The following is a 21,557-nucleotide window of genomic DNA, read 5'->3' on the forward strand; positions in this document are numbered from 1 at the left end:
TGGTTATTGGAGTTTAGTGGGCAGGTATGTTGTCTGGGTGAAACGCGTTATTTTGTGGGAGTGAGTCTCGGTTTTGGTTATTGTTCTGGTTCTGGTTTTCGTGTTGGTTCTGGTTCTGGTTCTGATTCTGGTCTTCCATTTCTGGATTTATGTTTTGTACTTGGTTCTGCCAAGCTAACCACTCGATTTCGGGCTCGTAAATTAATGGAGACTGTCGGCCCGAATGGCGGGTGTGCATAAACCTATAATATGCACAACTAACACACCCGCGTAAAATAAAGAAAATAAAATTTAAACTAAAAAAAAAGTTGAAAACAAAAATTAAGACTAAAATTAAAATTAAACACAAAAATCAAATAACACGAAAAACACTAAGCGCACTAACTCCCCGACAACAACGCCATTTTGATGACCGTGGTTCGAGTCAATCAAAAACCCAATTTAAACTAAATAGTTAGAGCAAGTAGGGTATCGTATCATAAGGAGTATGTGGCATTTGTCAATTTTTTTATTCGTATTTGTATTTGTATTTTTCATTCATTAAACCGACCCGTTGTGTCGTTTCGATGTATTTTTATTTGTCGTTTATCATTTAATATTAATTACGACAATTTATAATTATTATTCATTTTTTTATATTCGTTTGGTTCATATAGCGAAACTTCGGGATTTAAAGTTAATAGAATAAATTAATCACCAAACTATGCGGATATAAGATATAAATAATCTAAAGATATAAAATTATATAAAAAAACCCCATTAATTCGAATTAAACACTAATTAATCGAGTTGACACTATAAATAGGATGATAATCATCTCCTAAACCTTATTCGAACATAATAACCCACAAACAAACAATTTAAATCTCGAAATTGTTCTTAACATCTCGTCTCCGGCCAACTCGTCGTTCACCCATTTTCAGGCATCAATAGAGGTAATTGATAGGTGGGTTTCCATTGGTTTGATCCGTCTAACGAAACCCCTAACATGAATCAATCAAACTTGGAAGTAATCTGGGGAATTGAAAATCTAGGGTTTTTGTGAAGAAGATGAAGTTAGGCATTTGTTTATAATTATTTTTTGTTTCCATCTCTTAACAACAGAACAGCCTGGTCTAGGGTTGTGTATTGTTGTTGATTCCATGGAGACCCGGGTTCGAACCCGGGTCACAGCAAACCCATGTTATTTATTTTTAAAACTATTTTTATTAATTATAATAAATCATATATATATTTATAAATCATTTTAAAATCAATAAAATTATTTTTATGGTTAAATAAAGGTTGTTTTAATTTCCGCTAGTATTTTGATCCAAGAATCCAACCTTTACAAACCCGAACCCTTTATTAAAACTCGTAAAATATATATGTAAATATGTATATATATAATATAAAATCATTTTAACCTTATAGAAGCTAAACCGTCAAATGTTATACTAAATCATACCGATAACACTAAAATCCCGTAACATTATTATATAAAACTCATAACTAATATTATAATGATATATCGTTAGAATCCGTTAAACCTTAAATATTAATATACCTTAAAAGGGTAAAAGTATATATACCAACAATAATGCATGAACCTTAAAACCAACCTTTATTTTCCATTATTTAGTTAGTAACTATAGTGTTTATTTATTTTAGCTCGTGATATTCGATCGTTCGGTTTCATATAACTCGCTTCCCATATCGTTTCCAAGTTGTCTTTTCAATTTCAAAGCTGAGTTTCTCACACCCCTTTTTTTACTCTTTTATTGTTTTGGGGGTAGCATATGTATCCTATAAAAACCCAATTGTTTATGATTTTGCTTACAAACTACAATTCATACATGGACTTGTATGCTTACTTGTTACTTGCTCAATATTACTTGTTCATGGATTACTTCAATATAGTATGATCATACGCCCCCTTTGCACTCAAGACCTTGTTGTTATGAGTGGAAAAGGGCCTCATTAACCGAGTACATTGGTGCACAATCCCAATTGGAAAGGACCTTATTTGCTTTCACGAGTTTCAAGGAATTGTAGGTTTTATGTATTATATAAAAATTGTGGGAACTCACCAACTATTAAGTTAGTTGACATTATTTTATACATATGTTACAGTTACGCTTATTAGAGGATGAAACAAGAGAAGACACTAGAAATAAGATTATCAATAATAAAGTGTTTGACTTGTTTATTTCCTTATAATTTTTCTTATTTGCAAAAGTACTTGTTATTTGAATCATCAATGAATTAATGATATTATTGCCACTTAATAGTGTCACATGTGTTTTGGGCAATCTGTACGTCGCACCTGGGCGTATTCCGCTTTAGCTGGGGTGTTACAGAGTATGTGGTCAATGTAATTCGTGTACAGATTTAATATTATGAAGTAACTAGTGTTTAGTGCTGATCACACAAGCAATTAGTTTTAGTTTAGAATTAAGTAACGAACAAGTGAACAAGTTTCAATCAATTAATAAAAGCAAATCACACCCGGGACTTCAAGTAAGTAACTTACAGTAATCTCATGCAACCTAACAGATTAATCATTAACGGTTAACTACAGACTGATCAACTAGACAAAACCTTAGACATCAATAATCGCTTTACACACGGCACTGGTTATGAAACAGTCCCTCCCAGTGTGACTCAGTTAAGGGCAATCATATGTTTTATCGTATTCAACCTAATCAAACAGTCCTATGATCAATTATTATAGCAACTGGTAACTAATCGTTCAGATCAACGTAAACCTAAACCGATTGAACACACAGAAATACTAAACATAAATAATCTTAGATTAACCATAAACAATTATACATAAACATTCTTGGTTACATGAGAAAACTGAAAATAATACAAACTTTACATCCCGGGTATGATTCGGAGAAGTTAGCCAAGCCTCGACATCATGGAATCTTCAATTATGGTGATATGGAACATGTATGTAATCTCGGTATGAATCGGAATGGTGGAATCACCCTCTCTAAGCTCTGGTAACTGCCTGGAAAAAGTTCTAAATGAAACCCTAACTTTATCCTTATATAGGGTTTAAAATAGCGACTCCTGTAGTTTTACTTTGGTCCAGCATATGATACTCTAGCTTCAACAAATGGTACTCTGGCTCAGAAAATGGTACTCTAACTTTAGAGTATGATACTCTATTTCAGCATACCATACTTTAAAGACACCTGATGTACGCTCCCTCTTATGCTCAGCATATGATACTCTGTTTTCAGCAAATGATATGCTAAACCAACTTTTACTCAGATTCATCAGTTTTGATCATACACTATCACACATCATCCCGGGTCTTCATCCCGTGCTCGTACAGGTCCAAATTAGGTACTTTAACGTCTATGACCTGAAATACAATAAACACATATGAAGTATCGAAGTTCCCACAATAAACAGTTAAAACTAATAAATAAACGAACTTAATTATATACAAATTAACCAACCATCACCTGGGTCGATCCATACTTTTGAATCCTTTGGGTTGATCCATATGGATCACATGATCCAAATCCCCATAAAGAAATGCATTGCTCACATCCATTTGCCATAAGTTCCACCTTTTACTCGCCGCTATGGCCAGAATCACTCGAACGGTTGTAAGTTTAGCTACAGGACTGAACGTCTCTTCATAATCGATATCGTATTGTTGCGAAAACCCCCCCGCGACAAGTCGAGCTTTATATTTATCGATCGAACCATTTGTCTTCTGTTTAATCTTGTACACCCATTTGCACGAAATCGGTCTCGACTCGGTTGGTCTTGGCATGAGCTCCCACGTTTGATTATTTATAAGCGCCTCATATTCTTCTTTCATGGCATTCTGACATACAAGTTTTCTGTTCGCGTGTTCAAAGGACCCAGGCTCGGTTTCTTCTTCTATTTGAGCGATCGCAACATTTGCATACCTTACATTTGATTTTCGAACCCGACTTGATCGTCTGACTTCGCCTTCTTCGTTTAACTCGACACCTTCTGGTAGTTGACTATTATTAACTCCAGTTTTCCATGGATCGGTGCTTGGCTGTGAGTTTCCCGGGTTCACCGTTTCCTCTACTTCTTCAACAGTATCAACACCATCAAATCGTAGTGTCGTATATGACCCGAGCTCGTCTTTTAATTCTATTGAGTCGGGAAGCGACTCTTTGTTAACAGACCACCACGCTGACGCTTCATATAAAATTACATGTCTTGACACATAACACTTCCCTGTTGAAGGATCACAACACTTCCACCCTTTTCATTCATTATCGTATCCAACAAAAATACATCGAGTTGCTTTCTTCTCCATTTTATGTCTCAAATGTCTCGGTATAAAGACATAACAAACACAACCAAACACCCTAAAGTAACTAACATTTGGCTTCAGATTAAACAACTTTTCAAATGGCGATACATACTGCATATTTTGTTGTGGGAGACGGTTACTTACATACGATGTCGTCTTCATAGCTTCAGCCCAAAAACGCCCATGCACGTTTTTACTATGTATCATACTTCCCGACAACTCCTGAAGATAGCGGTTCTTGCTGCGGGGTATTTGAACATGTGAGTTGTCTTTTGATCTTGCATTCTTTAAGATAGTCGTTAAACTCTCTTGATGTGTATTCTCCTCCGTTATCCGATCTTAGACATTGAATCGAATACTTGACATCTCTTTCTGATTCATATTTGAATTCTTTAAACTTTGTGAACGCCTCGGACTTTTCTTTCATGAAGTAAACCCAAAGGTACATAGAGAAATCATCAATAAATGTTATCATATATTTCATACATGATAGCGAGGCTTGCTTAATAGGCCGAAAAACATCAGAATGAACGAGTTCCAATGGCTTTGATGATTTGTAATTCGAGCTCTTGAAAGGCTGCTCGTGTGCCTTCCCATATTGGCAACCTTCACACACCGCATCTTTATTTATACTTAACTTTGGCAACCCGACCGCTAGGCTTCTATTCATCATTATTTCTAGTCGATCATACCCCGCGTGGCTTAACCTTTGATGCCACAGATCTGCGTTTTGATTTGATTTCGCCTTTTCAACATAAGCCGTTCCGGCCGATAAAACATATACTGTTTCAGCCCTTCTTCCTTGTACTACGGGTTTAGACGACGTTTCAAACTTGTCATAAATTTTTACATCATTCGGTCCAAATAAAACGTACCTCCCTGATGCGGTAATTTGAGGTACTGATAAGAGATTCTTCTTCATTCCCGGTACATGAAACACATTATTTAACATCAGTTCTTGCTTTCCTTCCGGGCACAATCGTGTAATGCCTACATGAGCAATATTATGACGGGAATTGTCAGCGATCACCACAACTTGGTTTCCTACATACTTCACCAGGTTCTTTAGTTGACTTTTCTCACCCGTCATGTGGTTCGAACATCCCGAATCGACAATCCACTCAACCTTTTCTTTGTCTTTATCAACGGTTGTAGCGTTAAGGGCTAACACAGTCTCAACGGTAGCACAATTTGCTTCAACATCCCATGAACTTCCTCTTGGGCAGCCGCAACATTGCCTTCTTCAGTCGAGGGTGACCTGCAATATTTGGCCATGTGACCTCGCTGTCCGCACTTATGGCAATTAAACGGAAACTATTTCCATGGCTTCTTGTTTCTCTTATCAGAACCCCGATCATTAGATTCCTTTTCTTGATTATGATTCGGTTTTCGCCACTCTTGTTTCTTGGCCCGTTCGCCATAATTCTTCTGATGAGACCATTTGTTTGTCCGGAATTTACCTTTACCACGATCCGCATAAAGAGCCGTTGTAACAACTCGGGTTTTCGAATATATATAAATACCCAACTCGTTCGATGTTCGGGTTATTATATTAAAATGTTGCGTTTATCGAGTTATTTCGATTATTTTATTAATATTTAATTAATTATAATTAAATCTATATTGTTTTTACACTTTTAGCCCAAACTATATAATTTTATCTCATTTGTATCCATACTCAAACCCCAAGGTCCAGATTGTAAATATCAATATAACCCATTTTCTTTATCTGGAGATCCATGAACCAAACCCGTATTCACTTGGGTTTTCTTGAACCCGAATTCAATAATCTTTAACTTGGACCTCAATTTTCGTTTTTATCATGTATTTGATCTTGCAAATCGTCTAATAATATTATATTCAGCCTAACCAACGATTTATTTTAGTTAATTGTAGCAATTATTGATCCATATTTCCTTTTTATTCAAGCCGACCATCGTTTAACCCATGATACACGAAAACGTTTGTTATAATGCAATTAATTTACATGATTCATTCCTTTCATTGTAGCCGACGTTTGCCCCTTATTTAATTTGATTAAAATACTCGTTTATATATCGTTCTTCACTTCACCATCGCCGGCCACTGTTACCCTTGATTACCCTACCTCCGATCGTTTTCCAAGGTAATTAATCATATGGTTTTAATCGCGTTAACGTACTGATCAATAGACTTAATATCAATTTGATTGATTTCAAAGGATTAAGCAGATTGATGTTGTTAGGGTTCATATCAAACCTGGACGAATCTGTTTGTGTATTATTTATGGAAACTGTTTCATAATCACCTGTAGGTGATAGCCCAGTTGGTAAACTGCTTTCGCTAAGGGTCAGGGGTCGCAGGTTCGACTCCCTGCACCCGCTATTTTTGGAAAATTAATAATTCAATTTAAGTAAAATATAATTATATTAATAATAATGATAATTGATTAAAACTATTTTTAATAAAAACCGGCTTTGTAATACCCGTTTAACTCTCGTTTTCGTTCTCATAAAGGCATATACAATATATATAAAAAATATATATATATTATAACTTATAAACTAATGTTTTAATAAATATAGAAAGCAAGCAACAAATTTTATAAAATAGTTTAAGTTATGTTTTTATAAATCAAGATAATTGTTTAACTAGTGTTCATAATAAATTCGTTACTTAGTGTATCAATTTGCTCTCGTTTCGTTTAGGCTCTAACGTTCGCGTGTGACCTTTTCTGTCTTCTCGCTATCTCAACCTTCCTTTGTTCGTCTATTAAGGTGAGTACCACATTCCCCTATTTTTTACTTATTTTCTCACGTTTTGGGGACATATGCGTAAATATACTTTTCATATATACTTATACACAAAACTGCAACTTTGTCTTATGTGTTAAAAACTTATACCTTATTTGTTTATGTGCTTATTTGCTTTGTATGCTTTCGCATTTGGAGAGGTCCAACATAATCTCAGTCTAGCATGATCATACGCCTGTCGTTAGCCTTTGTGCTTCTCGACATCTCAGTTATACTTTCTCATTTGGTTAATTTGTTATTCTCATATGACTTGTTGCATATATTTATTTTTATACTATACTATATGTACACTTAAACTGGTGTGTTGCTCACTCAACATGTGTTGTTGACAAAATTCTATTTTATACGCATATGCAGGTTGGTGAAGACTTAGTGAAGGCTTTAGTTAAAAGAATATTTTAATCAAGAAGTATAAAATTTGTATTGTTGTATAAATGATGTACTTGTTTGTATTTCGATTTATTTGATAATTGAATTCAATTAATAGATATTGTCATTTAAATATTGCATGATAGTAACCTTTGAAAAACTGTGAGCAATCAGTCCGCCCCGACATTTCCGCCGTAGGTTGGGGAGTGACAGTTGTGTCCTCGACTTTTGCCGAACCTCCAATCGACGTATCCGCCATCTGCTTGGCCAAAGACTCCTGCCCTGCCAACAAGTTTTCAAACTCAACCAAAGATGGTTGAGTTGGCCACCCTTGGATGGCTGCAACAAACGTCCGGTACTTGGGTTTTAAACCGTGTATGATGATTCGCTTCATTCTCGGTTCCCCGATTCTTGCCTCCGGATCCAACTCCCCGATTTCTCTACACAAGGTCTTCACCTTATGAAAATATTGCGGTATCGTCAATTCTTTTTGGCTTACGGACAACAATTCATTCTCAAGAAGTTGCAATTTTGTATCATTCTTCTTGGAAAACAAGGCTACCAACGCATCCCATGCCTGTTTAGGTGTTTGAAGGTCTCGTATGTGTTCTAACAACTCCTCTTCAATCGTAGTCTTGAGAACGTAAAACGCCTTACCCGTTTTGACTCTCCACTTGCCGATTGCCCCGTTCAAATCGTTTCTGGGTAGGACGGTATCCGAACCATTAACAACTTCCCATAGATCTTGTCCTTGTAGATACGACATCATACAAGTAGACCAAGTGTTATAGTTCGTCTGATTAAGATTCCTTATCCCACCGGGAACATGAAGATCAGCCATAGTATCTTCTTGCAATCGAACCGTAGCCTTCCTCTAACCAGCTACTACTTCAATCGCACTTCCGGACGTTGAACAGATTCTTCTCCGAGCCTTAAACGTGGCTCTGATACCACTTGTTAAACTTCGAGCAAGTGGATCAAGAACACAAAACAAAAATTTGCATAAAACCTTTATGCTACACTTTCTGATTAATTGAAAAGAACGATTACATGCGCAATGAAAAGAAAACTTAATAAGCTTATATAGGCCTTACAATTTGACTCCTGCTAGTGCATGGATTACAAATTAATATAAATTCAAAAACAGATAAACTAAAAATTCAAATATATAGATAATGATAATAATTAATTTAATTATTATCTTGATCTCCTCTAAGCCATCCCACGAGATCATAACTGCACCGCCTTACGTATTTGAGTGTTGCTTACGTTTCACAATATAGGTGTGAAAGGATCACTTATGAGTTCAATATCCATAGTGTGTATAACATTTAGCTGTTCAAAAAGAAAAAAGAAAACAAAAAACACCACCACCTTAGCTTGGCTTGACTCATAAAGAGCACGATTGACTCAGTTTGGCTCGAATTTTTTCACATTTAATATATTTTTCTTTTATATACATGTTATATATTATTAAAAATGATTTAAAAGAAGATGAGTAATGTATCCCTCTCGCTTCCCAGTTCCTAACATAGACAAGTTAATAACAAGATTCTCATTATTGTTTCTCAAAACTTTGCATTATTGCTCTTGTGAGTTGCTTTGGATGCTAAATGATTTTATATTTATAATCGGTTTTATATGATTGCGTATACCTTCTAACTTATTTTGTATTCCGCTGGACTCATGTATTTTGTATACAGTAGTGCTTACTATGTTGAAAATTACTATTATTATTTTATTAAAACAATAAAACCTAAGTCAAATCGAGCCAAGTCAAGTCAGCTCGGTTTAAAACTAAGCCAACCTCGAGCCTGCCAAAACTTGGCTCTGGTAAACCGGTGAACAGCCTATATGTTTGTTAAGATTATATTTTTTATGTCTTGACCATGAAGGAATTTGCTTCAGCAGGTTAAATCATATTAGTTTAGCTTATTTATTTGATGATAATATTAATTTATGAAAGTCCGGAATTTTTTTTCTTTTGAACGACAAAACATTGTTTTGGACTTTTGTCAATATCCATTGTTAAATATTTTGGTATTAAAATAAGAGGGTGAAGAGGAAATTCGCCATTCAAGAAAGAAACGAAAAAAATAATGAAAGAGAGGAAATTCGTGCTTTGTGCTTCCACGCATGGCTACTACACGTCATTGGTCATTCTTTACTTTTAAAAATAAGTGTTAAAGGTAATTAAATATAAATATTTAGTAATAGTAATAATTAAATATGTTCTATGAGAAGTTTGGAAACAATTATTCATATAATCGATTTATGCTACAAGTCTTTTAAGTTTTTAAGAATCTAATAGAAAAGATGGCCACATATAATAGTCTTGTAGACAAAATCTTTTTTTGTTTAATTGGAATTTACAGGGACTTAGGGAGTATTTAGAAAGCCGCTTTCAGCTAAATTGAGTTAAAGTTATATGAAACTATTTTTAAATAATAAAAATTCATCATCATCATCGTACTCAGTATATCCCACTAATAGCAAAGCTATGGTAGAGTCTGAGGAGGGTAAGATGTAGACAGCCTTACCTCTACTCTATAAGGATAGAGAGGCTGCTTCCGGTGAGACCCCCGGCTTGATAAATAATAAAAATTCCATTTTCAATAATTAATACAACCGATTAAACACGTAACATACAACATACAACATATTTTAATCTTATCCTCTAGGCTTCCTGTTTGACACGCATAAAATAAATAGGTATGTGTCAATTAAGCCCTACTATTTTGTTTAATTATCTAAAAGTCAATCATGACTTACTTATGTCTAAAGATCACTGAAAGTCTTTATATATAGTTTGCCAGCCGTTAATGGTAACGTTATATATTCAAAGGGTTTTTTTTTTTCTCAAAACTTTTATTATTTCGTGTACGTAAAATGAATGGTCTATAGGACATGTATAATCGAAATTACAAATATTTGTTAGCCGCAATTAGGTATTCATACTAAGTTAAGTAAGTTACGTAAATTGTAAACAAACATAGGATAGATCATATGTAAAAATAGACCACATGAATTGGAAATTCATACAATTAAAATTAAAAAATCACACTTACTATTGATGACTTGATTTCTGAGGAACCAGTCTCTCTATTCCTACGGAGTAGATGTAAGGTTGTCTACATTTTATTTTTCTTAGTTCCTACCATAGTTTTGTTATTGATGGGATTTACTGAGTATGATGATTTCCTGTCGAATGTATTAGGAAGTCACGATCTTCTCACATAATTGAGATAACTTGTAGACCTTGATGTTCACAAGTGATATTTGGAAACCATTAATTGTAGGATTAACATCAAGGACTTTAATCATATGGGGTTTACATAAGAAAAAAAAAGGAAAAAAAACTCATGACCATGTAAAATTATTTTAAGGATATTTGAAAAATACATGCTTTGTGTATGTGGATTATTTCACCTTGAAAATTCTCATATTTGCAAAACGTCAAGGACATGGGGAAATTTACGTAATAGTATGTTTATAAAAGAGAGACCTAATTGAAGTTTGGTGACCAGGATCGATAAACACAAAAACGATTGTTTAGATCATAGCTCGATCTTGTAATTCTCATTAGCTTGAAAAATTAAATACTTAAACTCTTTTAACTCTACTTTATGATATAACCCACAAGCTCGGGTATATATACTAATTTAGATTAGAAAACCCAACTAGACTAGAATACAAATACTATAATCATATTCAAATACTAATTGGTAAAAACAAATCTAAACAATAATTAATAAATTAATTCCTTGTTGTCCAAGTCATTTGCTCGACTTGTTCACAAAGTAATTTATTCCATGTAAATCAAGTCATGTGCTCAACTTGATAAACAAGATACGAACTCATCATAAGCTCGATTAGTCGGCCCAACCCGCCTCATTAACTCGAGGACGGAAATTAAGTCCAACACTGATTTTCATAAAAAGTACCACATTCCATATAGCTGTGTCATTCAGTTAGGTTGAAAATATGTTGTTCTCTTTATATTTCGTTTGAATATCGAGTCTAGCCCTCTATGTGTTTATTTAATACGATTATGTCGTTGTATCTTTTAAGTTGGTAAGGGATCCAATAACTATAGTAAGAATAAGAAGATCCTTATAGATGGTTGAAATGTTTTGTAAAAGCTCTTTAATGTATACTTACTAGGTGCTCACGCATTGTGACGAGAACACAAACATTGATAATCATGTAATACGTTTAGTTGTTTTGAATTTAAATAAAAAAACTAAAACGATATAGTTTTCAAATTATATAAAACAAAATTTCCGTTTTTATGTTGCAATGTTCTACAATATATATACATATATATATAATATATATATAGGGGATGGATCTTGTGAGAAGTGATATTACAGCGAGAAGTGCGAGAAATAAATGTGTAACTCCATTAATCCCTAATTTTTCACTCTATTGCTTATGATGTTACCTACATGTATGTAGGTACATGTAAGTTGGTTGTATTTATGTCTTAATACACATTCAAACCTACCTATAAACATACAAATGTACCGAGCCACATTGAAACCTACGTACCTACACACGTACGCACCTACACACGTACATTCGCACCTACACAACACACCTACACATAAGAAATGGAGTGAAATTAGGGATTAATGGAGTTACACCTTCATTTCTCGCACTTCTCGCTGTAAAAAAACTTATGAAATGATCCAATACATATATATATATATATATATATATTAGCATATGAAAAAGTTACTGACATTTCAAAATCATGAGAAGAAGTTTGTTTAAAAGTAAACGATATGTTTTCAAAATACATATATATGAAAACAAAAATTGGCTCTTTGACTCCATCTTTCCACCTCTAAATCAAAACAAAAAGTGGCTCTTTGACTCAATCTTACATATCGATGGAGTAACCATAGTGGCGGTGGTGGTTTGTTAATAAACTACAATTTAGAGATGGGTGAAGATAATGCTCTTCCATTAGTATGATTATATGAATAATAATATTAAACCCGTTTCAAAATTGTTTTAATTATAACTATGGTTAGTTACATTTCACAAGTTTAACCTGTAAGGGAGGTAGGGGCAGTCTCGAGTATTAGGGTTCGGATAATTCGATTCATGCGGAAACACCGCTGCAATCCCACAGGTAGCTCCTCAACGTTGTCTTAGCTTAAACTTGACACTTCTGTGTTTGTAGTTTTTACTTTATTCAATAGTTAGGTTGTGTTTGTTTTTGCTTATAAGGTCTACAAGGAGCCTATATCTACGGACGAGCAGACATAAGCTCGAAGACTGTTTGTTTTTAAAAATAAAAAAGATCTGAAAACTGTTTTTATTGTCTTAAAAAATAAGTTTTTTTTATTATCTTCACACATCTTCACGCTTCTTAACATCATACCAAGTACCAACACCCAATGTCCACCACCACCACCTACCACCACCTTCTGCCGCCACCACCACCGTCCACCACCACCACCACCCACCGTCTGCCGCCACCACCACCACCACCCACCGTCCGCCACCACCACCGTCAACCACTCACCACCGATCACCACCACCACCACCCCCGTCGGCCACAACTACCGTACACTACCACCACCCACCGTTCGTCGCCACCACCACCCGCCACCGCCAACACCCACCGTCCGCCGCCACCACCCCGCCACCACCACCACCCGCCACAACCATCCACCACCACCCACCACCACCGTTCATCACACCACCACCCATTGTCGGCCAACATCACCGTCCACCACCACCCACCGTTCACCGCCTACCACAATCGTCTATCACCACCCACTTCCATAGTTTGTACACCACTAACAATTATTTTAGCAGTCTACAACTGTTAAATGACTTTATCTACTGTAATATATATGATAGGTAACTAATTTTCAGCGTATGCAGACGATTTCCAGTTTATAAAACAAACAGTATTATATTTTCAGATTGCAGACCTTCAGACCACATCTTCAGTTGCAGACATTAAATCAGATGAAATCAGATTGCAGACATATTTTGTCTTCAAAAACAAACAATGTATACGACGATTAACTTTTACACAAACCATATTTTAAAAGAATTTATTATTTTAAATTTTTAATACAGTTAGCTTGCCTTAAAAAAGAAGCTATGATTTCCTTTCAATTTTACTTTTTGTGGTATCAATTTGAGAAGAAAAACACTAATAATAATTCATATAATTTGAAAGTAAATGAACAATAATTGTCTTAATAATAATAATAAGGTATATATATATGATTAGGAAATTACATTACCCGCCGCCCAACAAAAGCAAAGGGTAGTATCGTCATCTCCACTCCAACTAATAGAAACAGGCTATTTAAATAAAGCAGCAAATACAAATAAAATGCAAGGACATTATAGTAATAATAATAAATCCTTCCACTATAAAAATATTACATACATGTTCTCCATTTAGAGTAAACCATAAGCCAATCAACTCAAAGAAGAAGATCAAACCTCAAAAGGATTAGATTCATCACAAATGCATGCATAGATTATAGATACATATATCATAGATATATATAGAGTAAGAAACAAACAATTTTCATCGTATATTCCGAACTTATATACGTACAACAGGTACCATTCAGTATAAGTATCACTTTCATAATTATTAATTTGTTCTTGAATTAATAAGTTTCAATGTGCAGGAAAAAGAAATATTAAGTTGAAGCTTAATTCATCAATGGTTTCCATTACAAAGCCACTAAGAATCAAGTTAATAGAGCACACCACAAAATCACACATATCATTTAAATCCCATCAAGCCATTGTTCTAATTGTCACGTTTCTAGCTTACACTAGCTACCATCATCATCATCATCATCATCGTACTCAGTATATCCCACCAATAGCAATGCTATGGTAGGGTCTGAGGAGGGTAAGATGTAGACAGTCTTACCTCTATCCCATAGGGATAGAGAGGCTGCTTCCGGTGAGACCCCCGGCTCGATAGTAGTTTTGCATCAAGCCTTGGACATAAGGCACATAGCACTCAATCATCAGGGACACCGGCTGATTGGTGCATGTGCCCTTGTCTTTCGGCTATCAACGCCACCACATGATGCCTGATTAACCTTCCGCCACTTTTAACGTTATTTTCACGAGATTAGTAAAATAACGTCAAAATTAGTGCACTTTTACTTTTGCCCACCCGAGGGTTCACACATATATACATTATATGCGCGCACCGCAAGCAGGCCCATTACACTAGCTACCATGCTGCTCGTAAAACCACTAGCATCGTCCAAACCGCCCTCGACCCCCAAACACCAGACGAAACCGAGCAATCAGGCTCGGTTTTGCTTTCTTGGGTTTTGGGAACGGGTTGGGCCCCGTTTGACGGGTCGAATGGGACGGGTTTGCTAGGAGATCTTGATTTGGCTTTTTTGTTTGTGTACGCGGTCGGGATGTTCTTTTCGGGGCATATTGGGGATCGAATGAATTTAAGAATCTTTTTAACGATCGGGATGGTGGGGACTGGGTTATTTACTTCGTTGTTCGGAGTCGGATATTGGGCGAACATTCACGTGTTTTATTATTATTTGATGGTGCAAATGCTAGCCGGGTTGTTTCAATCGACCGGGTGGCCTTCAGTGGTGGCGGTTGTTGGGAATTGGTTCGGGAAGAGTAAAAGAGGGCTTATTATGGGTGTTTGGAACGCGCACACATCGATTGGTAACATAACGGGCTCATTGATCGGTTCGTATTTTTTGAAATATGGGTGGGGGTGGTCTATGGTGGTCCCGGGTTTGATGATTGCCTTTGTAGGGGTTATTGTTTTTATGTTTTTACCGGTTGATCCTGAGTCAGTGGGGGTGAAGAGAGATGAAGATGAATCAGGACAAGCGAAAAAGGGTGTTACCGAGCCTTTATTCGGCTATCGGGTTTTCGAAGCTTGGAAAATACCCGGGGTTGCTCCGTTTGCGTTTTGCCTCTTTTTTGCTAAGTTGGTTGCCTATACGTTTCTTTATTGGCTTCCGTTTTACATAAGTCACAGGTACGTGTTACTCGTGGCCACTAGCCAGGGGCAAAACCAGGGTGGGGCCCGCTAAGTTTTTCTTTTAAAACTCACATTTTAACTAGAGTTAAAAGGAGAAAATATTGTATGACCCCGACTAAAATTTTCTAGTTTCATCACTGATGGTAGTTTATAAGTTTTATATGGAACTAATTGTGTTCTTTCTTTTACAGCTATAAATGGCGAATACTTATCAAACACTACGGCCGGGAACTTATCTACATTGTTTGATGTAGGGGGTGTGGTGGGAGGAATTCTAGCCGGTCACATATCTGACCGGCTAGATGCCCGCGCTATTACAGCTGCAAGCTTCACATATTTTGCAATCCCAGCACTATACCTATATAGAAGCTACGGGCATATATCCATGTCCGTAAACATAATTCTCATGTTAATCATTGGGATGTTTGTTAACGGGCCGTATGCTCTCATAACAACCGCAGTTTCGGCTGATCTAGGGACCCACCGGTCTTTAAAAGGGAACTCAAAGGCACTTGCCACCGTGATTGCAATCATTGACGGGACAGGGTCAATCGGTGCGGCTATTGGACCGGTGCTAACAGGTTATATTTCAACCGAGAGTTGGAGTGCGGTTTTCACTATGCTTATGTTGTCTGCTTTTGTGGCGGGGTTGTTCTTGACTAAACTTGTGGTGTCGGAGGTGACGGCAAAATGTCAAGATTCACAAGGCGGATCGAGCGGTGGCGCTCCTCCGTTTGATGTGGTTGAAGAAGTCTGATTCAAATTCTTTTTGTAACATTGTGTGATGTGTGAATGAAATTATTTGATATTTGTCAATTTTTGGTCTTTGCTTCTAATGAGGAGCAAAGATTAACGGGCCATGTAACATTCAAATTCAATTGTTTTCTCCCAGGTTTTAAGTTGTGGGAGATGATATGTATATTAATGTTTGTACAAATGTACATGTAATAATAAAATCATGGTTCAAATTACTTGATTCTTTTTACTACCTCCATATTTCAGTTCTATATATTAACGAATTTTAGTGTAGCTTTTTGTAGATATTCGCTAGATTGGTCACTCTCTCAGATACAAGTATAACACACAAAACATAAACAGTGTCACATCTATGTAGATTTTTCCTTGCATGTGACTAAATCTTGATCAAAACATAAGCACAAACAAAATAGTATTTGACTGTCTAAATTTCAAAAAGTTCAGGTTTAAACATAGACCGGTGATATGACTATGTGATATATTCGATTGGCCCGTTTATATCTTCTTTCTTTTTTGCAATTTTACAATTAAGTTATATGTTATAAATAATTATAAAAATGCTATTTAATATAAATAATCCATTTTATCACAAAACCTGAAAAGGGAAAAATTAATATGTGGTTTTATAATATTTGTTAACTAGGCTATATGCCCGTGTGATACACGGGCTGGAAAACCAATTTTAAAAAAGAAGTATAAAACATAAATCATAGTTAATGATTTTTCTTATAAAAACAAAGATATGAGAAATTACGTTACTCAACTCAATTTTCCCCATAAAAATTTTTTTCAATGTTCTTAAATGATATTTTTGTATCATTACATAGTTACTTTTGTTACTCTAAATCCAATAGTTTATTTGAGTTTGTAGTTGGTTTGTTTGACTCCAAGGTCAAAATGGCACAAAATACATCAACAAAAGCAAATACAAAAATTATAAGAGCTAGATAAAAAAAAATTCATTTGTAATGGAAAACTAAAATGACGAATCGATGAACAAATAAGTTTTGAAAACCAAACTATCAACATTCAAAACACCAAAATGAAACGTGTAAGAAAAAACATCTATACATCAAAACAAATCATTCAAACTTGTTTCCACACTTACCAAAACAAACATTTCATATCCACATCTTTTGAACGACAATGCTCACGATTCCTTTCAATGATCAACTTTCAAATCCGACAAAGTACCTTTATTGCAGTCGTACTCAAATGTGCATTCATCACCATTCTCTGATGCGTTTGCTTCCATGAATTTGTCCCATTTTGGCAAATTATATCCCAATATCAACTTGGATCGTTCCCCATGAAGTTTCATCTATGTTTTTATTGTGCTTGAGGATTAACCAAAGTCAATAGCATTCCGTCATAAGCATCAATCTTATTAGCAATCTCAGACGAAGGATTCGTGTAAACCATGGGTGACAATTTCATGATGTTTAATTAGTACATCCACAAATATGAAGCAAATTATAAATTTACAATCCAATGCAACCATAGGAGTACAAAGAAATTAACTACGAATTTAAAATTAAATAAAAATATTCAATCTGGAAAGCAAAGAAGCAACATATTAATAACCAAATGAAAGCAAATTAACATACCAAAGTCAACAGTTTACCACTCTCAAGTATTGGTAGCTCTGGTGTATATTTGATGTGGACGGGATCATTCACCTGAATTTGCGTGTGTGGATCTAACAAACCTTTGTCCGAGAAGCATCTATGCCATGTTGACATCTTCAATCTTCTCACTCTCACTCTAATCACTAAACATATCAGTAAATGAATCCTCTTGTTTCAAAATCGGTTTATTCCATGTAAAACTAAACAATTTAATCATGTATTCATAGCAAATATGATATTAAACTATTTAATCATGTATTCATAACAAGTAATAACCAATACTTTTAAAACATTAAGTGATATATGTTATTTTACCTCATATGTATATAAGCAGTGAAAACACGTTATCTTTTAAGACCATTTAATAAAAGTTAATCATGTTTTTTTAAAAGGTTTTTAAAATATTCCTTTTAGTTGTTAACTTATGTGTTCCAATTTAACTTTATAAGGGTATTAGAGACATGTACAAACAGTGACGGAACCAGAACATTTTAACTGGGGGGTCGTAATAAACTTTTTCTACATTAGTTAGTGTTAATATTTCAACTTATTTTCGAATTATTTTTGTTATTGCTACTGTTGTAATTAAACCGATCTAACTACCCCTTGTGTTTGGTTTGAGTTTTTTTTATCTAGTTGTTTACCTAAAACGGATATCTCTACGTCATATGAAAATGTATTATCTAGTTATATTTTAAAACAGTAAAATTATGATAGAAATGTATAAAGTGGAAATTCTAAAACAAACAAATGTAAACTCACATTGAAGAAGAAACTAATCTTCTTATCATTTGTTAACAAATAACTAAAGAATAAAAATGAAATATCTATCAAAATTAAGAAGAAAAAATAAATAAAGGAAAAAGAATTGGAGTTATCAAAATAGGTAGGGATAGATTAACAGAGTCACGTGGTGACATATATTATATGTTAGTTTATATTTATTTATTAAAGAAAAGCCATTCTTCTTTATCATCTCGAGCTCCCAAAGCCACATGCCGGCCACCGGAGCTTTTCTGTAAATGGTATTTTTACTCCTTTTTCTTCACACTAACTACAAATCGTGATGCATTTCGAAGGGTTTAATTATAAAAGTGTGTCTACGTTGAATATATAGGTTAACCAAATCTTGGCCACCGGAGGGTCAACGGACCCCCTTGACCCTCCCGTGGTTCCGTCCCTGTGTACAAATAAAAAGTAGCTTCATGTGTCTTAAAACTTTGACATTAAGTTTATGTATTATTTGTGTCAAAGCAGAAAGCAGTATAAAAGCACATGCACTAATCACAGAAGTCAAAAACTTGATGAAAATAGTCAGATGTTGTCAAATGTGATCCTAAAAAAAAGAGTACAATTCTAGCAAAAAAAAAAAGATTCAGATAAACCCAATTGGGTGCTTGAAATTACCTGCTCGACAAAAGTATGTGTAACAATAACCACTGAAGGTTTACTCCCGCACAACGTCCATTCTTTTAGCCTACAATCAAAACAAATAGTTCACAATAACAAAGTGCTTTGCTTTATTATGTAGGGAGATACTATCAACATCTAGCCTCTTATATCTACCGACCTCATAGACGTTTTATCATTATAACAAACAGTAAAGAAAAAAAAGATAGCAAGCAGACCCGTACTCCACTCGGGCAGATCTATAACTACCTGAGTTTACATTTAAACCGACTGAAATCATTTTATTCTTAAATCTGCGTATAATTTCAAAATTAAGTTTTGGGACTATGAAATTTCATTATATGTGTACATAGATAACTTGTGAAACTTCAATTTGATCTAGAAAGTCAAATTTTAGTTAAACGTGAATTCGGTTTTCGGTTCCACAAATCTTGCTTATTCGAAAAAGCAAACTGAATATCCGGTTTAATCAGATAACCGGACATGTTTAACCGATCAAATTCTTTTCAGTTTTGGGCCAACAAAAGTCAAAAACAGAATAAATCAAATAACCAATGAACAACCCTACAATTAAGGACTTTAAGGGTTCAAACATATCATCAGTCAACTAACCAGATCGGATCAATAAACAAAACCCATTTATAAAGTTAATGTTTTAAAAAAGTAATTACAAAAACTAAAATTTGTATTTGACGGAATTTCTTGATAACTAAATAAAAGTTGGTTTAAAATAAAAAGTATGTATAATTTTAGCTGAAATACATGAGCAATTTTGGTGTCATGTGAAGTCCATATAATTAATTAGAGCTTAAAATTCTTCAATTTAGAAATCACAAACAACCAGTTGGTTATGTCTAAACTGGATGCTCCTATGGCCTTACATAAATAACATATTTTAACAAATTACACACAAAACACATAACAAATTTGCACATGCAATGTTTATTAGTAGTAAAAACCCATGTTCATAAAAAAAGTACTCCTTGTTAAGAAGCATAACACGATCAAAATCACATAACAATTAATTCAAGAGGTAATACGAAGTTTACCTCTATCGATTCCCATCAAATTTGAACCATAACCATGTTCAAACTTCAAATTCTCAGCACCCATCATGTTATTGCCCTAAAAATATAAGCAAACAAAAGCTTTCATCCTAGCAGCTCCAACATTTATTAATCTGACATCCATCAACCACAAAACAACAAATTGGCATAAACATTATTCAATTTTGTTTATGTGGTGCATCAACCACATTATTCAACAAATTGGCATCAACCACACTCATTGCATATGTGGTGCATCCTACTTTATTTAAAAATTAAAACTCTTTTTACACGAAAAATAAAACAAAACCAGGAAATCCTAAGCTATGTTTTAATGCTTCTTCTAAATTTACACTTTTGTTTATGTTTCAAAAGCTTCTTCTGAAGTCACAGGTTACAATATGCAGAAATAATATCACATATCCATACACATCAAACTGTTAACAGGCAACTTCAGTATGCTTTCAAAAGAATCAAATCAAAGAAAACCAGTTAAATTAGATAAACCTTCAGAAATAGTTGAATATAAAATAGTTAGAAAAAAACATCAAGAACTTAATAAACAATAAATAAATGAATAAAAAGCTTGTAATCAGATCAAACCAGATACCCCTTAGTTCTCCGATCAAATCAGATACTGGATTGAAGGAGCCGATGACGAGGTGGAGTTAATTTGACGGCAGAAAATTTAGAGAAAAGGGTTTCACGAAGAAACTCCTCTTAAAACCTGCATTAGAGTTTTTCAAGAGATTTTAGATCTGTGCTTCAAATCTAAAATTAGAAGAATGAATATGGTTTACAAAGGGGGTGGAAGGAAGCCTTGGTAGAAAGAGAAACGTGGACAACATGTTTGATTGCCAACTCAGCATATGGCTTCTCAGCTTCACAAGTGTCTCAAAAACATTTTCTTTTATTATATAGGGAGATGCATATCAAATTATCAAGTTGTACAAGTATAGAGGTGTACAAAACCGGTGTAACCATTTAACTAGCCAAAAATGTTCCGGACCAATTTGGTTCGGTTTTAAACTTGTTTTAGCTGGTTTAAACCGGTTCAAGACAAAAAAAAAACGGTTTTAAAACCGTTGATTATGAGATAAACAAATCGCTATACGAACCGACGGTTTGGTTCGGTTTTAGGTTAACCGGTTCCGGGTCAGGTTTTTTTTGTACACCTTTAACTAGTACTCTAGTAGAGTACTAGAGTAGACGAGTAGTAGACCTGTAAAGCATTTT

At 34.7% G+C, this 21,557-nt stretch overlaps 1 protein-coding gene and 1 long non-coding RNA gene across 2 annotated transcripts; one reads left to right on the top strand and one right to left on the bottom strand.

Moving 5' to 3' along the window:
- The first annotated feature begins 14,081 nt into the window (after positions 1 to 14,081).
- On the top strand, positions 14,082 to 16,437 carry LOC143592728 (putative glycerol-3-phosphate transporter 1). The gene is made up of 3 exons (XM_077072578.1): positions 14,082 to 14,272; positions 14,679 to 15,475; positions 15,668 to 16,437. The coding sequence occupies exons 1-3, from the start codon at positions 14,165 to 14,167 to the stop codon at positions 16,236 to 16,238; spliced, it is 1,476 nt and encodes a 491-aa protein (XP_076928693.1). The 5' UTR covers positions 14,082 to 14,164; the 3' UTR covers positions 16,239 to 16,437.
- Positions 16,438 to 19,315: 2,878 nt separating this feature from the next.
- On the bottom strand, positions 19,316 to 21,075 carry LOC143590952 (uncharacterized). The gene is made up of 3 exons (XR_013145584.1): positions 20,932 to 21,075; positions 20,325 to 20,400; positions 19,316 to 19,342 (listed from the first exon to the last, which is right to left on the bottom strand). It is a non-coding gene; the product is annotated as an uncharacterized LOC143590952 (long non-coding RNA).
- Positions 21,076 to 21,557: the final 482 nt, after the last annotated feature.

This window comes from Bidens hawaiensis, unplaced genomic scaffold (genome assembly GCF_021521415.1).
Source record: "Bidens hawaiensis isolate Kalapana, Puna unplaced genomic scaffold, B.hawaiensis_p1.1 tig00001685_1, whole genome shotgun sequence".
Taxonomy (NCBI): Eukaryota; Viridiplantae; Streptophyta; class Magnoliopsida; order Asterales; family Asteraceae; genus Bidens; species Bidens hawaiensis.